This window comes from Aulonocara stuartgranti, assembly GCF_965226115.1.
Source record: "Aulonocara stuartgranti genome assembly, chromosome: 8".
NCBI classification, from domain to species: domain Eukaryota; kingdom Metazoa; phylum Chordata; class Actinopteri; order Cichliformes; family Cichlidae; genus Aulonocara; species Aulonocara stuartgranti.
The window spans coordinates 17,462,166-17,479,044 of NC_138959.1; the positions used below are offsets into that span (position 1 = coordinate 17,462,166).

At 39.4% G+C, this 16,879-nt stretch overlaps 1 protein-coding gene across 2 annotated transcripts in view; it reads right to left on the bottom strand.

Moving 5' to 3' along the window:
* Positions 1–29: 29 nt before the first annotated feature.
* LOC309712639 (transient receptor potential cation channel subfamily M member 4-like) overlaps positions 30–16,879 on the bottom strand; it is a 28,825-nt gene continuing 11,975 nt past the window's right edge. For both annotated transcript variants that reach the window (XM_082543599.1, XM_082543598.1), the window contains exons 9-28: positions 16,409–16,511; positions 16,197–16,318; positions 15,713–16,009; positions 15,489–15,590; positions 15,243–15,371; positions 14,297–14,426; positions 11,825–11,970; positions 10,510–10,622; positions 10,309–10,425; positions 10,146–10,189; positions 9,772–10,004; positions 9,276–9,391; positions 8,868–9,000; positions 2,405–2,579; positions 2,076–2,241; positions 1,802–1,983; positions 1,352–1,484; positions 1,191–1,263; positions 378–471; positions 30–227 (exon numbers count right to left, since the gene is read on the bottom strand). In XM_082543599.1, coding sequence (XP_082399725.1) covers positions 196–227; positions 378–471; positions 1,191–1,263; positions 1,352–1,484; positions 1,802–1,983; positions 2,076–2,241; positions 2,405–2,579; positions 8,868–9,000; positions 9,276–9,391; positions 9,772–10,004; positions 10,146–10,189; positions 10,309–10,425; positions 10,510–10,622; positions 11,825–11,970; positions 14,297–14,426; positions 15,243–15,371; positions 15,489–15,590; positions 15,713–16,009; positions 16,197–16,318; positions 16,409–16,511 — 2,640 coding nt within the window. In that variant the 3' untranslated portion in view covers positions 30–195. The remainder of the gene's footprint in view (positions 228–377; positions 472–1,190; positions 1,264–1,351; positions 1,485–1,801; positions 1,984–2,075; positions 2,242–2,404; positions 2,580–8,867; positions 9,001–9,275; positions 9,392–9,771; positions 10,005–10,145; positions 10,190–10,308; positions 10,426–10,509; positions 10,623–11,824; positions 11,971–14,296; positions 14,427–15,242; positions 15,372–15,488; positions 15,591–15,712; positions 16,010–16,196; positions 16,319–16,408; positions 16,512–16,879) is intronic.

Sequence of the window (16,879 nt, forward strand, 5' to 3'; positions counted from 1 at the left end):
ATGTATGTATGTATGTATGTATGTATCTATCTATCTATCTAAAATACATGGCATAGGCTAAATACTTTTCTTTTTTTTTTTTTGCTTTTATAAGCATTGGTAACAGTTCGGTGAGGCTCATGGTGGCAGACTGCAACAGAAGTTGTCAAAAGAACATGAGTGAAGGTGTTCTCCTTGATTTAAAGCGTCATTTAATCAAGTTGAGCTGCAAGGGGAGGGTACCACGTCTGTGTAGAAGAACAGATAGAATAATAAAAGTGAGAGGGACCAATTTTAGCACAAAAAAAGTAATATAAATATTTTTAAAATAAGATTAGGCTAGCTGAGTTTGTATTGAAAGCAATATTGGAATATTGCAGGTTGTTTTGTAATCATACCTCGTGATGCAGGTGGGGGGCGAGGAGGTTTGAATGTGCTTCCTTGTGCTAAAGTATCCACAACCCAGCTGAGGGCACTAGAGCAATAATCCATCTGGAAATAAAGAGCAGAATAACATAAAGCTGTATCTGAGAGAATAGCCATTTTTAAACCTCAAGAAAAACCACTTGAAAAAAGCTATTTTTTTCCTATCTCTGACAACTCATCTCATCCTTTCCTTTCAACCTGTTATGTGGCAGGTCTCATCTGTAGGCATTGGAAAAGCTATTGTGGCCTGTTTCCAAGCAATGACAGTGGCAAAGCCTGGCCCCTGTTTGCCAGTGCTACATAAAAGCCCTCAGTTCACTTCTTGAATGGCTCTCTTCTCTCAGACACATTTAGAAATTGGTTTTCTTTTCTGCGCTAGATGGTATTGCCTACACAATTTCTTTGCACATGCACGCATTTATACTACTGATTGCACTAAGTTGGTTAGTTTAAGTTCTGCATCTGTTTCTTTCATGTGACATTCTCCAAACCATGAAAGTACTTACTAAAGAATTACTTACCTTCACACAAAATAACTCTTACATCAACCAGGAAACAACTTCACATTATCCAACCTGAAACTGTCTTTTTGCTGTACAGTAGGTATTTTCCCTATGTTTCAACTTCCTCTTAATGTAATTTGCCAACTGCCACCTGCTATGAAGTGCTTTAACCTATATTTAGAATAATTTAACTCTGCAGACATGCCCTTTCACAGCAGCTCCACATATGTATCATGAATGAATCAAAGGGTACAAAATGATAAGTTGGAGCTTCAATTTTACCTGATTCTCCAGAGACCGTAGTCTGTGTTCAAAGTCTCTGCTTTCACTCAGATGTTTAAGCACACCATCTACCCTATATAAACAAAGATACATTTACTTCAGAATGATGGAGTCACACAGTAATAAATAATGCTGCTACAGTGGAGGATGAAGGTGCTCACTTGGCAGACATCCGTTTGAGCCTTTCTGAGTCGCTGCTTTTCTGGATCTTGTTTTGAGCAGTCAGGAAGTCTTCCTTCTGAATCGTTTCCCACGTTGATAATCTGTTAGCTGCCTTTGGTTCCAAGTCTAACACTGATAGAAAAGACCAAGAGTTGAAATGATTACTTTTCAATTTAGTTTTCATGCTTTCATCACTGCTAAACTGAGGTCAGTGAGCAAGTAAACAAAAAGCCTAGTCTTTTAACTTGGCACTGCCATTTTCAGTTAGTAACTGAGTGATAACAGGGCTGGCACTGTTTAACCAAAACCCACAATTACCAAATGAAATTTAGAAGACATTTAAGAAATTACCTAATTCTAATCATGCGTGGATTCCTCACTCAGCATTTGATTTTTTAGAGTTAAGTAACAATAACTTATTAGAGTAACACCCCTGATCCAATACTGACCAAAGTGGTGAATCTTTACAGAGGGCACTTTGCGGATGACCCTCTTGATGAAGAGGTTGATGTGTGAGAGGATAATGAAAGGCGGAGCCAAAGCAGGACGGGAGTGGTACTCAGCAATCAGGTTGTAACGCTGGAACTTCCAGTAGATGTCACTGTGTTCCTGCACTTTAGAGAAAGTGTAGCTGTGTGGATACAAGCAGATCAGAGCCACTGAGTCAAACCATTCAGTTTGTGAATGCAGCCAGAGAAACATAATGACAGACTGGTTCTTTACCTAAACATGGCAATAAGCAGGTTGATGAGCAGGATGTTGGTGACCAGGAGATATACAACTAGCAGAATCACTACCAGCCAGTTACTCTCATGACTTCTACACGGCTCTTCACCGCTCTCAATCAAAGTCACATTGTGTGTACAAGTGATATCCCAGTCCTTGCCCACTGCAATAAATTGGAAAAATAAGAAATGGTTAAAATTATAATAACACTCAATTTCAAATTGCTGTGATGAAAGTAGGTTCCAGGAAACTGCAGCATTTTAAAAGAAATTTCAGCTTTAACACAGATTTTCTTATTTTTATGCCAGTTGCACAAACACATGTACCATCCATCTCTTCCACAGGGATCTGTCCAAAGATGTGCAAGTATGGCCTGTAGAAAACTCTCCGAAAAATGCGATTCGGGTTTGGATCATAGGCGTAGATCAGAGCCTGATTGGCAACTCCATACGCCATGAGCCACACACCCAGGAAGAAGAGGAAGAAGAAGACATCCTTCATCTAAACAAGAGGAAATTGTGATCTTGTTTTAGCCATTATATATGTAAACATAATGAGTGTACCGCAGTTGTAATGCCAACTAATATGGGGCGCTGTTTGTAAAGTGAAACATGCAAAAATTAACGGTAACATTTTTTCACATTTAGCTCTAGACCTTACAAAAACATGTTTTTTGAGTAATTGTTTACAACATTTCGTAAAATATTTGTAACTTTACATATTTAAAACACAATTTTAAATATTAAATCTAAATGTTAAATCTAAATATTATATTTAAATCTAAATGTTAAATCTAAATGTTAAAGGAAACTAAATATTTAGCTAACATGCAAATTCAACGGAAAATATCAAAATAAAAGCTTTACGAAAACCCTCCGGTGCAAAAGTGTGCTAAACACCATGAGCTGCTTCACCTCTTGCCTACCAGCACGTCCAGCCATTTAGCTGAAAACATTGGAAGATCCGTTTTGTCGACCATCCAAAGGTTCAGCAGTAGTGCTCTCTCAGCAGCTGCAGTCTCCACTTCACAATCGCTGCAGCACAAGTCCAGCTAAATCGCTGGACATGCTCGTAGGTAAGAAGTGAAGCAGCTCATGGCATTGAGAAGTGACCATCAGGGGAGAGCAGACACAGGCTGTATCCCAATTTAGGGTCTGCAGCCTTAAAGGCCATTTTAAGGCCGATTACATTACAGCGACATGACGAAGGCTGTCCCAATTCAAAGGCTGCTCGAAATGCGGCCCTCAAATGCGTCCTTCATTTCCCTGAATTTAAGGGATGTGGCGGTGTAGACTTCGTGGCCCAACATATACCAGACTTCATAGCGCGATGGTGGGTGTGCATAATTTTGCCAAAAAAAATGGTGGAAGCGAGGCGGCCGAAGAGTAAACTTTTAAAAGTACTGAACAATATGTCACTTATTTATGTGCAAATGTTGAATAATGAAGAACATTAAAACATTACCGTTGGCCACAGAGTTATGTGACATTAGCGATGTTAGTACTTTCAGTGTTTACTTAAAGCCTTTACTTTAAAATATACACTGTTCAATAGTCAACCTTAATCTTACAGAGAATGTGATGATTTTATGGATAATTAAAGTCAGTCCACAAATACAACGAGCTGAAAGTCAGTGATGCTGCTCGGTTTGCAGTCCTGAATATCACGGCACAAGCAGGAAGCAGGAAGAGGAGGAGGAGGAAGAGCCAGCAGCAGCTGACACATGGAGAGACTAGACAGACTGTTCCCTGTTTGTGAAGGACTGCTAGAAAAGTTTAAAATAACTAATTGTCTGTCCTGAATCAGTCTTATTAGGTAATGTTCAAATAATTTTATCATTTGTCAGTGTGGGAGAAAGTACTCAGGGCCTTCAGGTTACACAGTATGAAAGGCAGAAACAAGTTTAATATTCAGAAACCTAAAGTATGTATCAGCAGCAGAATGGACCTTGTGGGATTATAATATTATTTTATGCTATGTTATACCCCTAATTAAAGATTGTGAAATTATTATGTAGTTTTAGTTTGCAGTATTCTCCTGAATTAGAAGAAGGTGATAACTATTACATTTGTTAAATTGATTCCTATTACATTAGACTGCTGATTCAGTGTGAATGAATGATATTGTTTATGATGCATTATACTGCTGAGTTATAAGAAATACTGTTTTCAGAGAGTCAGGACCTTGCTTTTTCTGATAGTAGAGGAGACAGAGAGCACATTCCACGGTAGCTTCACCCCCTTCACCACTGTTGTTGAAGGCAGACAAAATAGGGAGCCAAGGCCATAAGTCAGGCTCGCTAGGAGTTAGAAAGAATGTGAATGTTTAGGTTTTTACGACTAGGTGGTGTAGAATAAGGAGGGGATGTTTTTCTCATTATCATTTAATATTTTAATATGGCATTATTAGTTCATCAGAAGTATATAACCAGCTTTGCATTAAACATAAATTGAAGTTTTTGACCTTACATTATTCTTTGCATTACAGTGATGGTGATAACTTTAGTTTGATCTTTTCCTTACAGGTACCAGAATAATAACATGATTTTCCATTGCAGATGTAACCATGATCATTCCATACACATTGCAGTTTGTTGCTTATTCTAGAGTTGTGCTCAAGTTAATTAAAGGTTAAAAGCTACAGCCAGCGCGAGTCTGGCTGATCTATGGAGGGCAAAGGCTTTGAGCTTGGAAGGCCGCACGCGCTTACACAGCACTTATAAGATGTTATTCTTGGTGATTTTGTGCTTAGTCATGTTTTAATATGTTTTAAGTAGAAGTAGCTGATCCAGCAATATTCATTTAATATTATATACTTGATTTAGAGCAATACACACTGATGGTCTGAGTAAATGAAAGAGTCCTTGTAGCTGCCATGTTGTGTCTTAGCAGGGTACAGACGGTTCCAGGAGACGGGGGCAGTCAGCGTCTGCCCTTGCGAAGGAGACAATGTTATTCTTTGTGTTAAATAAAATTGTCAACATTGATTGTATTACACCTGTCACTACGCATGAGGGGGCGTTCTAATACCCTGATTTCATAAAACTATGGTGATGTGTTTTTTGAGACGAGATCTGAGACTGTCTGCATACAGTCTCAGATCCATACTGTCGTCATGTAATTTGCCTGATGATTGTACATTAATACAATATGTTGATGATCTTCTCATTGCAGCCCCGTCAGCAGCGGATTGTACAGCGGCGTCGCTCGTTGTGTTGAATAGGTTGGCGGAATGCGGCTTTAAAGTAAGTAAAGACAAGCTGCAGTTAGTTCGCCCTGAAGTGACCTTTTTGGGCCGGGTAATCGCACACAAATCAGTGGGTTTGATGAACACACACAGAGACCAAATTCTGAAACACCCAAAACCGCGGACTGTGAGAGAAATGCTTTCTTTTCTTGGTTTAACAGGTTACAGCAGGCAGTTCATTCCGGATTATGCAGGCAAAACTGCCCCTTTAAGGGGCCTAATGAAGCAAGTTGGCGTTCGAAACCTTAAGGCTGAGCTGCTTTGGACGCCTGAAGCCGAAGCCGCATTTATTAGGGTAAAACAGGATTTGTCAAGGGCCTCAGATTTAGCCACACCCAATTATGATGAGCCATTCTATTTGGATGTTTCTGAAACAAACTCAGTTGTAAATGGAGTGTTGTTTCAGAAAAAAAAGGGGGGGGGGGGGGGGTAGAGATGTGCTCATGTATGTTAGTGTAAAACTACACCCAACAGAAGCAAAGCATCCTACATGCACACAACATGCAGCAGGGGTCACTAGAATTATCCAAAAAACAGCACATGTAGTGAGAGAACACCCACTAAAAATACTCACTACACATAGCATAGTGGCATACGTGAATTCACAAGCATTTTGTATGTCACCACGGGCACAACAGAGACTGAGCAAAGTCTTAGAGGCCCCAAATTTGACATTTACACATGAAGGAATTAACATGGCAGATTTAATGGGTGTAGGGGAACCACATGACTGCGCCAAAAGAGCACAGATTGAGGAAAAGATTAGAGAGGACCTGAAGGCCGAACCCATACCGGGAGCTGAGGACTGGTTCACCGATGGATGTTGCCACCGAGACGAAGGAGGACGGAAAGCAGGGTATGCGGTGGTTTGCAGAGTAGAAGGAGATTATCAGGTCAGAGAGTCAGGAAGGATTGAGGGAAAGCAGTCGGCCCAGAGAGCTGAAGTGATAGCCCTAGCTCGAGCTTTGAGACTAGCCAAGAACAGGAGAGTGAACATCTACACCGATTCGGCATATGCGTTTGGAGCAGCGCATGTGGAGCTGCCTCAGTGGAAAAGAGCAGGATTCAGAACAGCAACCAATGCACCTATTTCCCACAAACATGAAATGGAGGAACTGGAAAAGGCCTTGGCTGACCCAGAGGAGGTGAGTATTATAAAATGCAAAGCTCACTCCCAAGGAACCAGCATGGTGGAAAAAGGAAACCAGAGAGCGGACGAAGCCGCGAAGGAGGCCGCAGGCTACAAAGGACGGAGACAAATGATACAGGTAACTCCAGAAGAGGAGATATCTGTTGACCTGATTGAGGAAGTCAAACAGGCCCAGGAGGAGGCATCCCCAGAGGAAAAGGGGGTGTGGAAAAACAAAGGAGCCTGGCAGGATGGACATTTGTGGAGGGGGCCAGACGGGCGCCCCGTGCTGACAGCCAAAATGGCAGAACAGAAGGTGGATGAAGCCCACGGACTTGCCCACGTGGGGATAGCCCAGATGGAGAGAAACTTGTGTCATTGGTGGCATCCTGAGCTGCGAGGAATGATAAGGGAGAAGGCCAGGATGTGCTTAATCTGTGGGGCACACAATCCTAAGCCAGCAATAAAACCGGAAGTGGGTAAGTTTCGGCCCCCTGAGAGGCCGGGAGAGGAGATTGTTATTGATTTCACTGATATGATTGATTCCGGGCCTGGCGGTGTAAGATATTTGTTAGTATGTGTAGATGCTCTGACCGGCTGGCCAGAGGCCTGGGCTACAAAAAAGGAGGATGCTAGGACTGTCATTAAGTGTTTAATCAATCATTACATTCCTCGTCATGGGTTCCCCAAAAGAATTAGATCAGATAATGGAACCCATTTTAAAAATCAAGATTTGGCAAGAGTAGAAAAAATGTTGGGCGTCCAGCATAAATTTGGAACGGTCTATCATCCTCAGTCTCAGGGAAAAGTAGAAAGAATGAACCTAAATTTGAAAAACAAATTGGCAAAAATCTGCGCGCAAACAGGGCTAAATTGGGTCGCAGCCCTGCCGGTTGCGTTGATGACCATAAGATGTTCTGTTAATCAATCCACAGGTTTTACACCATACGAGCTGCAAACCGGGAGACAGTTTCCGGCACCTTGGACGGTGGGCTCGGTTGAACGGGACAAAAAGGGGAACCGGTCCCACGCAGACTACTGGAACGAGTTAAAGGCGCTTGTGTCCAGTTTCACAAAACAGGCGGCTGGTGAAGGGCCCACAGGAGAAGGAGAGGTCCCGGACGCGAAAACAGTGTGGCTGAGAGTCATCAAACGCAAGTGGAAGGAGCCCCGCTGGACTGGTCCATATGAGGTATCGGCTCAGACGGCGACAGCGGTCCAACTGAAGGGGAAAGGCGACACCTGGTATCACTGGACGCAGTGCGCGGCCGCGCACGAGGGCTTGGTGGGGAAGGATCAATCTCCACCCAACACAGGTGAAATTGAGAGGCAGAATAAACCCTCACACCTGTGCAACGGGCCGACCGGTGGTCTACCCGGAAGGTCGAAGAAAGAAGAGCAGCCTAGGAGGAGATCGCCGCGCCAACGAAAAGGAGCGGTACCACACTGAACACTTAGAACAAGAGAGAGGCTCTGATAAAGGGCTGTCCATCTCCCACGTGTGTGATCATTAAATCATCGTTTGACTCAACCCGACCGGACCAGTGTTGTTATTGTGGGTTTTTCCTCTGGTGTCCATCCCCAATATTTTGAACCTTAACAGTGGGGACCAAAAGAGGCTATAAGAGCTTGAGTAACCCTCCACCAGTTTGAGATTTGCTGTGACCCTCTTCATGCATGTCTCCCCATCCGGATGGTTTGTGCTCTTAAAGTGTTGAATTGTATGGAATAAAGGATTGTTGAGCATCTATACACCGAGTACTGTCCTTCCTTCAGCCCAAAGATCGAAAGAATTGGGAGGATTTAACAACCTAAAATAAATGTTTGTTTCAGTTCTATGAAGCTTTGAGTATTTTGTATTAGTAGCACTGCTGTGTTTGTTGTATCAACGAATAATGATTAATATAATGACTATAATATTAGCCATATTATAATTATATTAACAAAGTGAGATGACTTTAGTCTCATGATCAACATTAGTTAGTAAATAACAATTAGCTAATCTTGAAATGACTATTTAGTACAGAAATGAACCCCAACAATCATGTTTTACAGTCCTGTGGTCTCAGCCTCAGATACTTATCAAATCTCACAAAGCTCATGTAGAAATTTATTTATTTTGGTATTCCCATTGATCCTTACAATAAATTTGCATGTTAGCTAAATATTTAGTTTCCTCTAACATTTAGATTTAAATATAATATTTAGATTTAATATTAAACATTTAGATTTAATATTTAAAATTGTGTTTTAAATATGAAAAGTTACAAATATTTTAGGAAATGTTGAAAAAAATTACTCGAAAAACCATGTTTTTGTAAAGTTCTGAGCTAAGTGTGGAAAAATGTTGCCGTTAATTTCAGCATGTTTCACTTTACAAACGGTGCCCCATAAACTGATGGTAACTTTCTCACCATCTTTCCTACAATGATGATTTTTGGCCCCAACTGCTTGTGAATGGCAAAAATGTGAATAAGTCGAAGGGTGAAGACCATGTAGTCCAAACAAAGCATATCCCGGCCAAATTCATGTGACAAGTGGAACATCCTGTAACACAAGCACAGTTAAGCTGAATCAGTAAGGTAGCAGCACCACCTGGTGGCAAACCTGTAAAATTTGTTTTTTTTTAAAGGAGAAAATATTTTAAATTTAAGTTCTGGGGGAAGATGAAAGGAAATTATTTATGCCACGTTACATCCATAGACACAAACTAAGGACAGCACTTATACAAATGTTACAATTTGCAATGACAAAGCTTCATTCAAGTTTTTTTTTCAATAATCCAGCATTAACATTTATTATTTTTTATTTCTTGTCCATACCTGCAAATTAGTCCTATAATGAACAGGGTGATGGCAGTGAGGTCACATTTATTCCACACATCCTTAATGTAGAGTCTGAACCTTTGACGCCAAGTCATCGTCCCCAAAAAAATTGTCTTGAAGAAGAAGATAAAAGTTAAAACAAGTAGAAAAAAGCTATACCAAACTATAAACAGGTGACATGTATCCAAACACAGAAAACCACTCTCTATGTGCTGTTGTCATTTTAAAGACCAAGTAAAAATCCAACAGGAATAAGATTTGAATTTATGTGATTTCTTTTAATCTTCAGTGCATTTGTTAAGTTATATGAAATCAGTAACAAACATTAAAATCTAATATTTTTTTTGTGACACAGGAGCATGTTAACCACAGTATTGCAATAGCACTTTGGGAATAGTTCAGTTATTATTTTCAATTCTTCCCTTTACATTTTCTATAGCTACCAAAATTGTCTGGATATAAAGTTCTAAGTAAGACGTGTCTCTTCACTCACCTGTCGTATCTCCTCACAAACGATGGTGAATACCCAGAAGTACAACACACACTCAGCAGCACCTGGACCTGAGGGTGGTGGGGGCTTGAAATCAGCCAACAGCACGTAGGCGAAAAACAAGAGAAACAGGAAGTACATCAGGACGTTGCCCAGAAAAGAGGTGACCGGTGCAAACCAGAACTGACACCAGCGTGACACTATGAATGGACGTTGTGGTGGTCGGTAAGGTACACCTGTATCAAGGATTATAAATACAGATTGGAAAGTGAGTAAAATGACAGCATATAGAGACAAGAATCATTTCTTTAGTCAGGCTTTCTTCTTGTAGTGAGTAACAACACTTATTCAAAGATGACTTTTTAAACAGGACTCACCTTTAATAGTACCACTCCTGTGAACTTCTGAATCAACGTCACTGCTGTAAGAAAAATAAAATTGATTTAATTATTAGACTTTAGCTAATGGAAATCAAAAACATAAAGACAACAAACTGATGTTCTACAGATTAACATTGAAGAGTGCAAGTAGAAATATTACTGGTGTTTGATTTCAGCGAAAGAGAAGACGGTGGTCCCATAGAGACTGTTAGTGTCCTGGTCTGGCCCATCCTCATTAGGAATTCCTTCCTCCTCTTCCAACTGATTATCTTGTTTTCTATGAGGTAAAATAAGAGGTAAAGGTTTAAAAATACCAAATAAAATTCCAAGCCTTTCATCTGAAAAAAAAAGAGAATTTTACCTGAAAGAGATGAGATTGGTGTAGCAGAGGATGGGGCAGAAGAAAGTGAGCAGGAGCTTCCAGACCTCTGTTTTCCTCTTCATATCACCCCACCAGATATGGGAGAGCAGAGACTGGAAGAAGACAGAAAAGCAGTCCTTATCCATCAACAGCAGCTCACTGGCTAAACATGAAGTTAGGATGTGTTATTTTTTGAAGCATCATGCCATTTTTACTTTGTACTGAATTCATTTATAATTCAAATGATTGTACTGTTGTGTATTACATGGTCTCATTCAATGATAGTGTATATTTATAGATTTGATTGTATACAATCAAATCTATGGTCATTGTATACAATGACCTAAATAAGTAAGCGTTAATAAACAGAAAATGTTCAATATTTTTTCATGCATGTTTATTAACATCTGTTATTTATATGTTTAAAATAAAGATTTGATACTTCAGATTGAATGCCCATGTACTATTGGAAATTACATTAACGGGGCTGGGATGAGAGAGGAAAATCCTGTAGATGACGTCAGTCTTGGCGGCAAAAAAACAGCATATTCGGTTAAAAACGTTACAGAGGACCAGGGATAGAGGAGGACTGCTGTGATTGCGGCCATTCCCCAACTCTCTGTGGGTGAACTCTGTACTCATGGCCATTAATCAGGGGTCTTTTGATCAGTGGTTGTTGGTAAATGGTCATGACAATTTGCATATCAATGATCATGAAAGTGATGATGACCTGATGATACACTGTCAGTCAGTGGTGCCAGTTTCGTTAGAAGTCAATTAGATGAGTGACAAAATATTTCTCTCACTGAAAACGCTACAACTAAATGAATAGAATCAACTTTTGGGATTTCCTTACCTGGATGATTCAAAATGCGTTAAGACACTTATGAACACAAGCGCGTTCATACACACAGGTGTGATCACAGGTGCTCACGGACACACACTATCTTGGGCTGCTGCCTCTAAATATATTTTATATCATTAGTACTGTAAGCTGCTCTGTAACTTTGTCATTTTTATTCATGCACATGTTGGTTGTTGCTATGGTTTTCTGCTGTATTTTATTTATTCCATCCCTCTGTATCCCTCTTCTTCTCATCTATTTTTCTCTCCCTCTCTTTCTGTTAACCCTCTTCCAATCTTCACTTTCTTTCTCTTTTCTTTCTGGTCACCCATAGCAAATGCCAACATGTTTGACTTGTGAAAATTGTTTGCCATTTTTTGGCCTTCAGACAACAGTTCTGATCGCTAAACTGCCGTACAGGGCAGGGGGAGAAAAATCACACGAATGAAAGAGGTTAAAAACTGAACACACCTGTACGCCATCGTTACTGAAGAAAAGCCGAGCATCAGCACTCACGCCCATCTGAAGACAGGTGCTGTGACCCCAGACAGGAGACTTCCTAATTAGCAGGGTGAAGGAACGGTGTTCATTACTCCGATAGCAAGAGCTGAAGATATCTGAGGTAAAGTGGACAAAAGACATGACATTCAAGTTTATTTCTATAGTGTCAGTTTACAAATCACCTAAAGGTGCTTTGTGTTGTATGGTAAACTTCAGTTTGCAACTCCCTGTGAGCAAGCACTCTGAGATCTTTGACAAGGCCTATTTTTTCAAGCTCAAGCATGTGAGGAGAGGGCTTTAACTCTGGATTTAACAGGCAGCCAATGAAGAACCTAATATGAGAGGCATGGCCTCTCTTTCTCTAGTCCCTGGTTAGTACTCATCTGAAAGGTTTTTAGGACAACTTAATAATAATGAATTACAATAGCCCAACATAGAGGTAATAAATGCATGAACTAGTTTTTCAGTATCTGTTTTTCAGAAAAGCTTTTTCTAATTTTAGAGATACTGTGCAAATGCAAGAAATTAGTCCAGCATATTTGTCTAATATGCTGGTAAAAAAAGACTGTCACGTGTCACTGGAGGCCCTGGCAATCAGATTCAGACTAAGGAGTTGGTTAGACACCAAGATTTTTAGGGCCAAGAACAATAACCTCTCTTTTGTCTGAATTTAGTTGCAGGAAATTAGGCATCATCCAAGTCTTTTTGTTTCTAAGCCATTCCTGAAACTAATTACTGTGTCATCTGGCTTCATGGATTGATAAAGCTGGGTATCATCTGGATATCAGTGAAAATCAGTCAGAAACATTTGAATTCTCAAGAACAAGACATGGATGATTGCAAACGAGACATGAAAAAAAAATTCTGCTCGTTTTCTCCTGATCTAGTTAAGCTACTCTGTGAGTGAAATGTGTCATTGGCAAAGGCCAGGAGAACTAACCTGCATACTAATTAGCTGCTTTTCAGGCAGCTGTGCAATACAGGCTCAGTCGCCATTAGAAAAGCCAAAGCTGAGCATGTTCTTGTGGAGGCTTGAAATGATCTCCAAACCCCTTTCATTTTTTGAGACAATAAAATCCTTGTCTGGTAATACTACTGACATAGAGCTTCCCCCATTTACTGTCTCTTCCCACTCCCAGTAGGGCTGGGCCTCAACCAATTGTTCTTAAAACTGAAGAAGCTTCTTGGACGAGAGGTGAAACGCCTTCGAGAAACTTTAAAAAGTCCAGATGCTTTTCTTTCCAAGCTCCTAGGCAAAGCATGTGTGGTCGGTGGCCGCGGTCCCAAGACAACTGGGGCTCTGCACCAGCAGATGGATAGAACAGCTTATCTTTAAACAAAGCATTGCTTTGCAGATGAGTGTTTTACAAGTACCCTTTCAATAATTTTTGAGATAATAGGAAGGTTGGTGTTGTCCAACAATTAGCTGGGTCAAGTAATGACTATTAGAACAATCATTTAATTACTGTCACCTTAAAGGCCTGTGGTACATAGACAATTCATAGAAAACATCAAAGAATGAATTAATGCAGATGCTGCTCTTTGGACAATCCCACTCTCAGGAATCCTGCCCATGTTGGTCACTTTAAACCACTTCAAGGTCACTTTGAATCACTCAACTGTAAATTGTAAACTTAGACTGTTATTGATCCTTTTTACCCTAATTTTAAAGTGTATATTTATTTTATATATTTATTTCTTATTCTTCTTGTATTTATTGTTTTTTGTTTGTTTTTTTTCACTGAATGGAACTGCACTATATATAGCAGAGATGACAATAAAGTTTACTTTGACTTTGACTAATGGTTGAACTTCTTTCAACACTCTTGTAAGAATGGGGTCTAATGAATACATAATAAAGGAATAACTGAGGATAAAACGTCTACATAAATATTTGTAGTATTCAACACAGATATTGATGTCTGTGAGATGTTTATGAACCTTTATATTTTTTCTCTAATGCTTAAAATGAGAGAATTTTAATTTTTACGTATTCCTTTAAAGCTTAAGGAATACTGAGGAATACTAACAGAGCTGTGACTCTTTGTCAGACTGGCTACAGTGCTGAAAAGAAATCAGGAGTTCAGTATTTTCTTCAATAACTCATGAATAGTAAGAGCTTTATGGAGGGATTTTACAGAGCATCAAACTAAACAAAGTGCTTAAAAAGTTTTGAGATGCCATTTCCTAGGAATGTAAAACCATTGACAAGATAATTAACCTCTGTGGGAGTCACTCTGGGTTAAAGAAGACAACGGTGGAGGAATTTTATCCTTAATCTTAATTACAGCTCATTCTGGAAGACTGCAATTAAATTATTAGTTACTGCTGTGTAAAGAGTTAGATAGGTTTTGCTACAATTGTGTTACAACAGATGTTAAAAGAAAAATTCAAAGGACATGTAATAAAACTATTACAAAACTAGATAATAAATAATCACACCATGAGCCAGGTTCTCAAACTTCTGGGCCAGTTCTTTCATGGAGAGTTTGGTTTCAGTTTCTTCGTCAAGTTTGGACAGTTCTCTGAGTATTTTACAGCCACCAAGAGCGCTCAGGACTGCCTCACCTGCCTGGAAAGGAAAGCAGCAAATTATGTACTTTCTGCAAAGAAACAGGTGCAAAAAGTTAATTCATTGTATCTAATATTGTCTGTTTCATTATCTCAGTTCTTTCTTTAGAACTGAGATAATGAAAGTAGTCTGAGTGGTAATGCAGACACATACAGCCATTAACATATTTACTTGCTGCACGAAGTCTAAGCTGGTGATACTTGCAATTCACTTAAAGGTACTATATAAAAGTATTTTATATTTTTAGTTCAGTAGCTGCTTTTTATTTACTGCAAGCTGGATAGAAACTTTAAGTAGAAGCCCACTTAAATCCTACTTAAAGCCCTGGGCTTGCTGTAATTAAATGTAAATGCTTAAATGTAGCATGTTAAAATGCACAATCACAATTGAATTTGATTGTTATATAGTAATAATTTACTTATAGATTAAGATTTAAAATTATGATATACATTTAACACAATCAACGCTTACATCATAAAATAATCATTAAAAATATATTGTAATTAACTGACTCCAACAACTTTCACATGTTACCATGAGCACCTAGCTGTGTCACTTCATTTCACCTGAAAATTGATGTTTTTATTCAAATAAATATCTGTTCATCCATTCATACACCGAGGACTCTGTAGTATATAAATCAGTATAAGAGGATTTTTTAAATTTAATTTAATTAAATTTAATTTTTTTCTTCTGGAAAAGCACCACTCCTTAACTAATAACAATGCAGAAACAAGCTGTAGTTTGATTATTGGGGATTTCAAACCAGCTGAACACAAGTAAAATCCTTTTTGCAGTTTGTCTCAGAACTTTTACCATCTCCCAGAAATAAAGGGCCATCTCACTGCGGTTTTGCAGTACAGCCCAGAGGAAGAGTGAAGCCCAGGGATGAGGGCAGGGCAGGTCAGGATACATGCAACGTCCACGCAGAACCTTACTGGCACGCTTTGATGAATGAAGAAAAGAATGCTCATTATCACGTCAATAATTTAAAAAAAAGAAAAAAGAAATCCTATAACCACAAGTACACTCTGTGTGCATGTTCTGAAAAGTTCAGAGTACCTTCAGAGACATCCTTTTGGATGAAGTGAACTGAAAGCCCAAAGCTTTGTAGTAGAAAGGCTGGCAGACATCACCCATTAACAGCTCCAGGACCTCTGACACCTGAGGAAACACGTGGGTGGGACAATAAGCACAACAGTGTCAGGTTTTCTTCACATTTGTAATGAATCAATTTAAGCCTAATTAATGAGAAAGGACAGAATATCTTTGATTACAAAATTCACCTCAAAAAGGGTGACCTCCTTCACTGGTCTGCTCTGATTGTTATCTGTCGCCACTTTTGAGGATGAATTCTGTTGTTCTGATGGTGAGTGACGCTCCACCATTGCCAGCCGCTCTGCTAGGCAGCGCTGTAGCAGCTGATATAGTAAGCTCCCATCTGGCACAGAGCGATAAAGGGTTTCCAGCCTGCCATAAGTTAGGTACTCCAGGATATTCAAACCATTCTCAATGAAAAGCCGAACAAACTGGGGCTTGTTGTTGATCAGCGCATCTGTCATTGAGTCCTCCAAATCTTCATACTGTTTAATTGGAGGAAGGAGATCATGTTTTAGGACAGGTCAATATTTTTTATGCCAAATATTTCTCTAAAAATCAGAATTAAACAGTTTTTCAGTCAAAGGTGTTTAAATAGGCTGTATAATGTAATGTTATGTATGAATTCTTCTTTCAGTGCAACATCTGGTTGGTGTCTTTTTCCCTCCTCACCTTCCACTGGATGTCTCCATTGAAGAGTTCAGTCTTGGCAATGTCAACCCTGTTCCACGTTACTGCTAGTTTCAGCTCATCAGTATAAGGATTGTCCTCAGCTGATGATTGTTGCTTACTTGCTAAAAAAGACAAACATAACATAAAAATTAAAATATGGATTAAAAGTTAATGTTATGACTCTTTTGCAAAATTACAGGCTACTTACATACCTCCCACAAGTGTTTTAAGCAGGACTGTGTCAAAGTCATTTGGACTCTCGTGCTCTCCGTGGTAGACTGTAATCAAATGTCTGTTCTGGTAAATGCTCAAAGCCTGGAGACAGAAGATGGGAAGGGAACAGGAATGACAGAGACATGATTACAAAATGTTTTAGAAAAAGATTAAAGAAAAGACTTGTTCTTTTTTTTTTATTAAACTGCAAGAAACAGGTCAAACACAGTTTACTATGGACATGTGATAGTTAAAGCAAAAGATTCTGGAGTTAATCTTCCCATATTCAACTTTTTATTAAATAAAAAACTGTTAAGTACAGTTTATGACCCGACCAGATCCACTTCGGCTTTGTTCAGTTCCCACCTTATTACATCTAGACCTGGACTGGACTTCTTTAACTTGCTTGAAGACCTTTCACCTCTCATCCAAGAAGCTTCTTGAGTTCTAGGGTCAAATGGTGGAGAGTC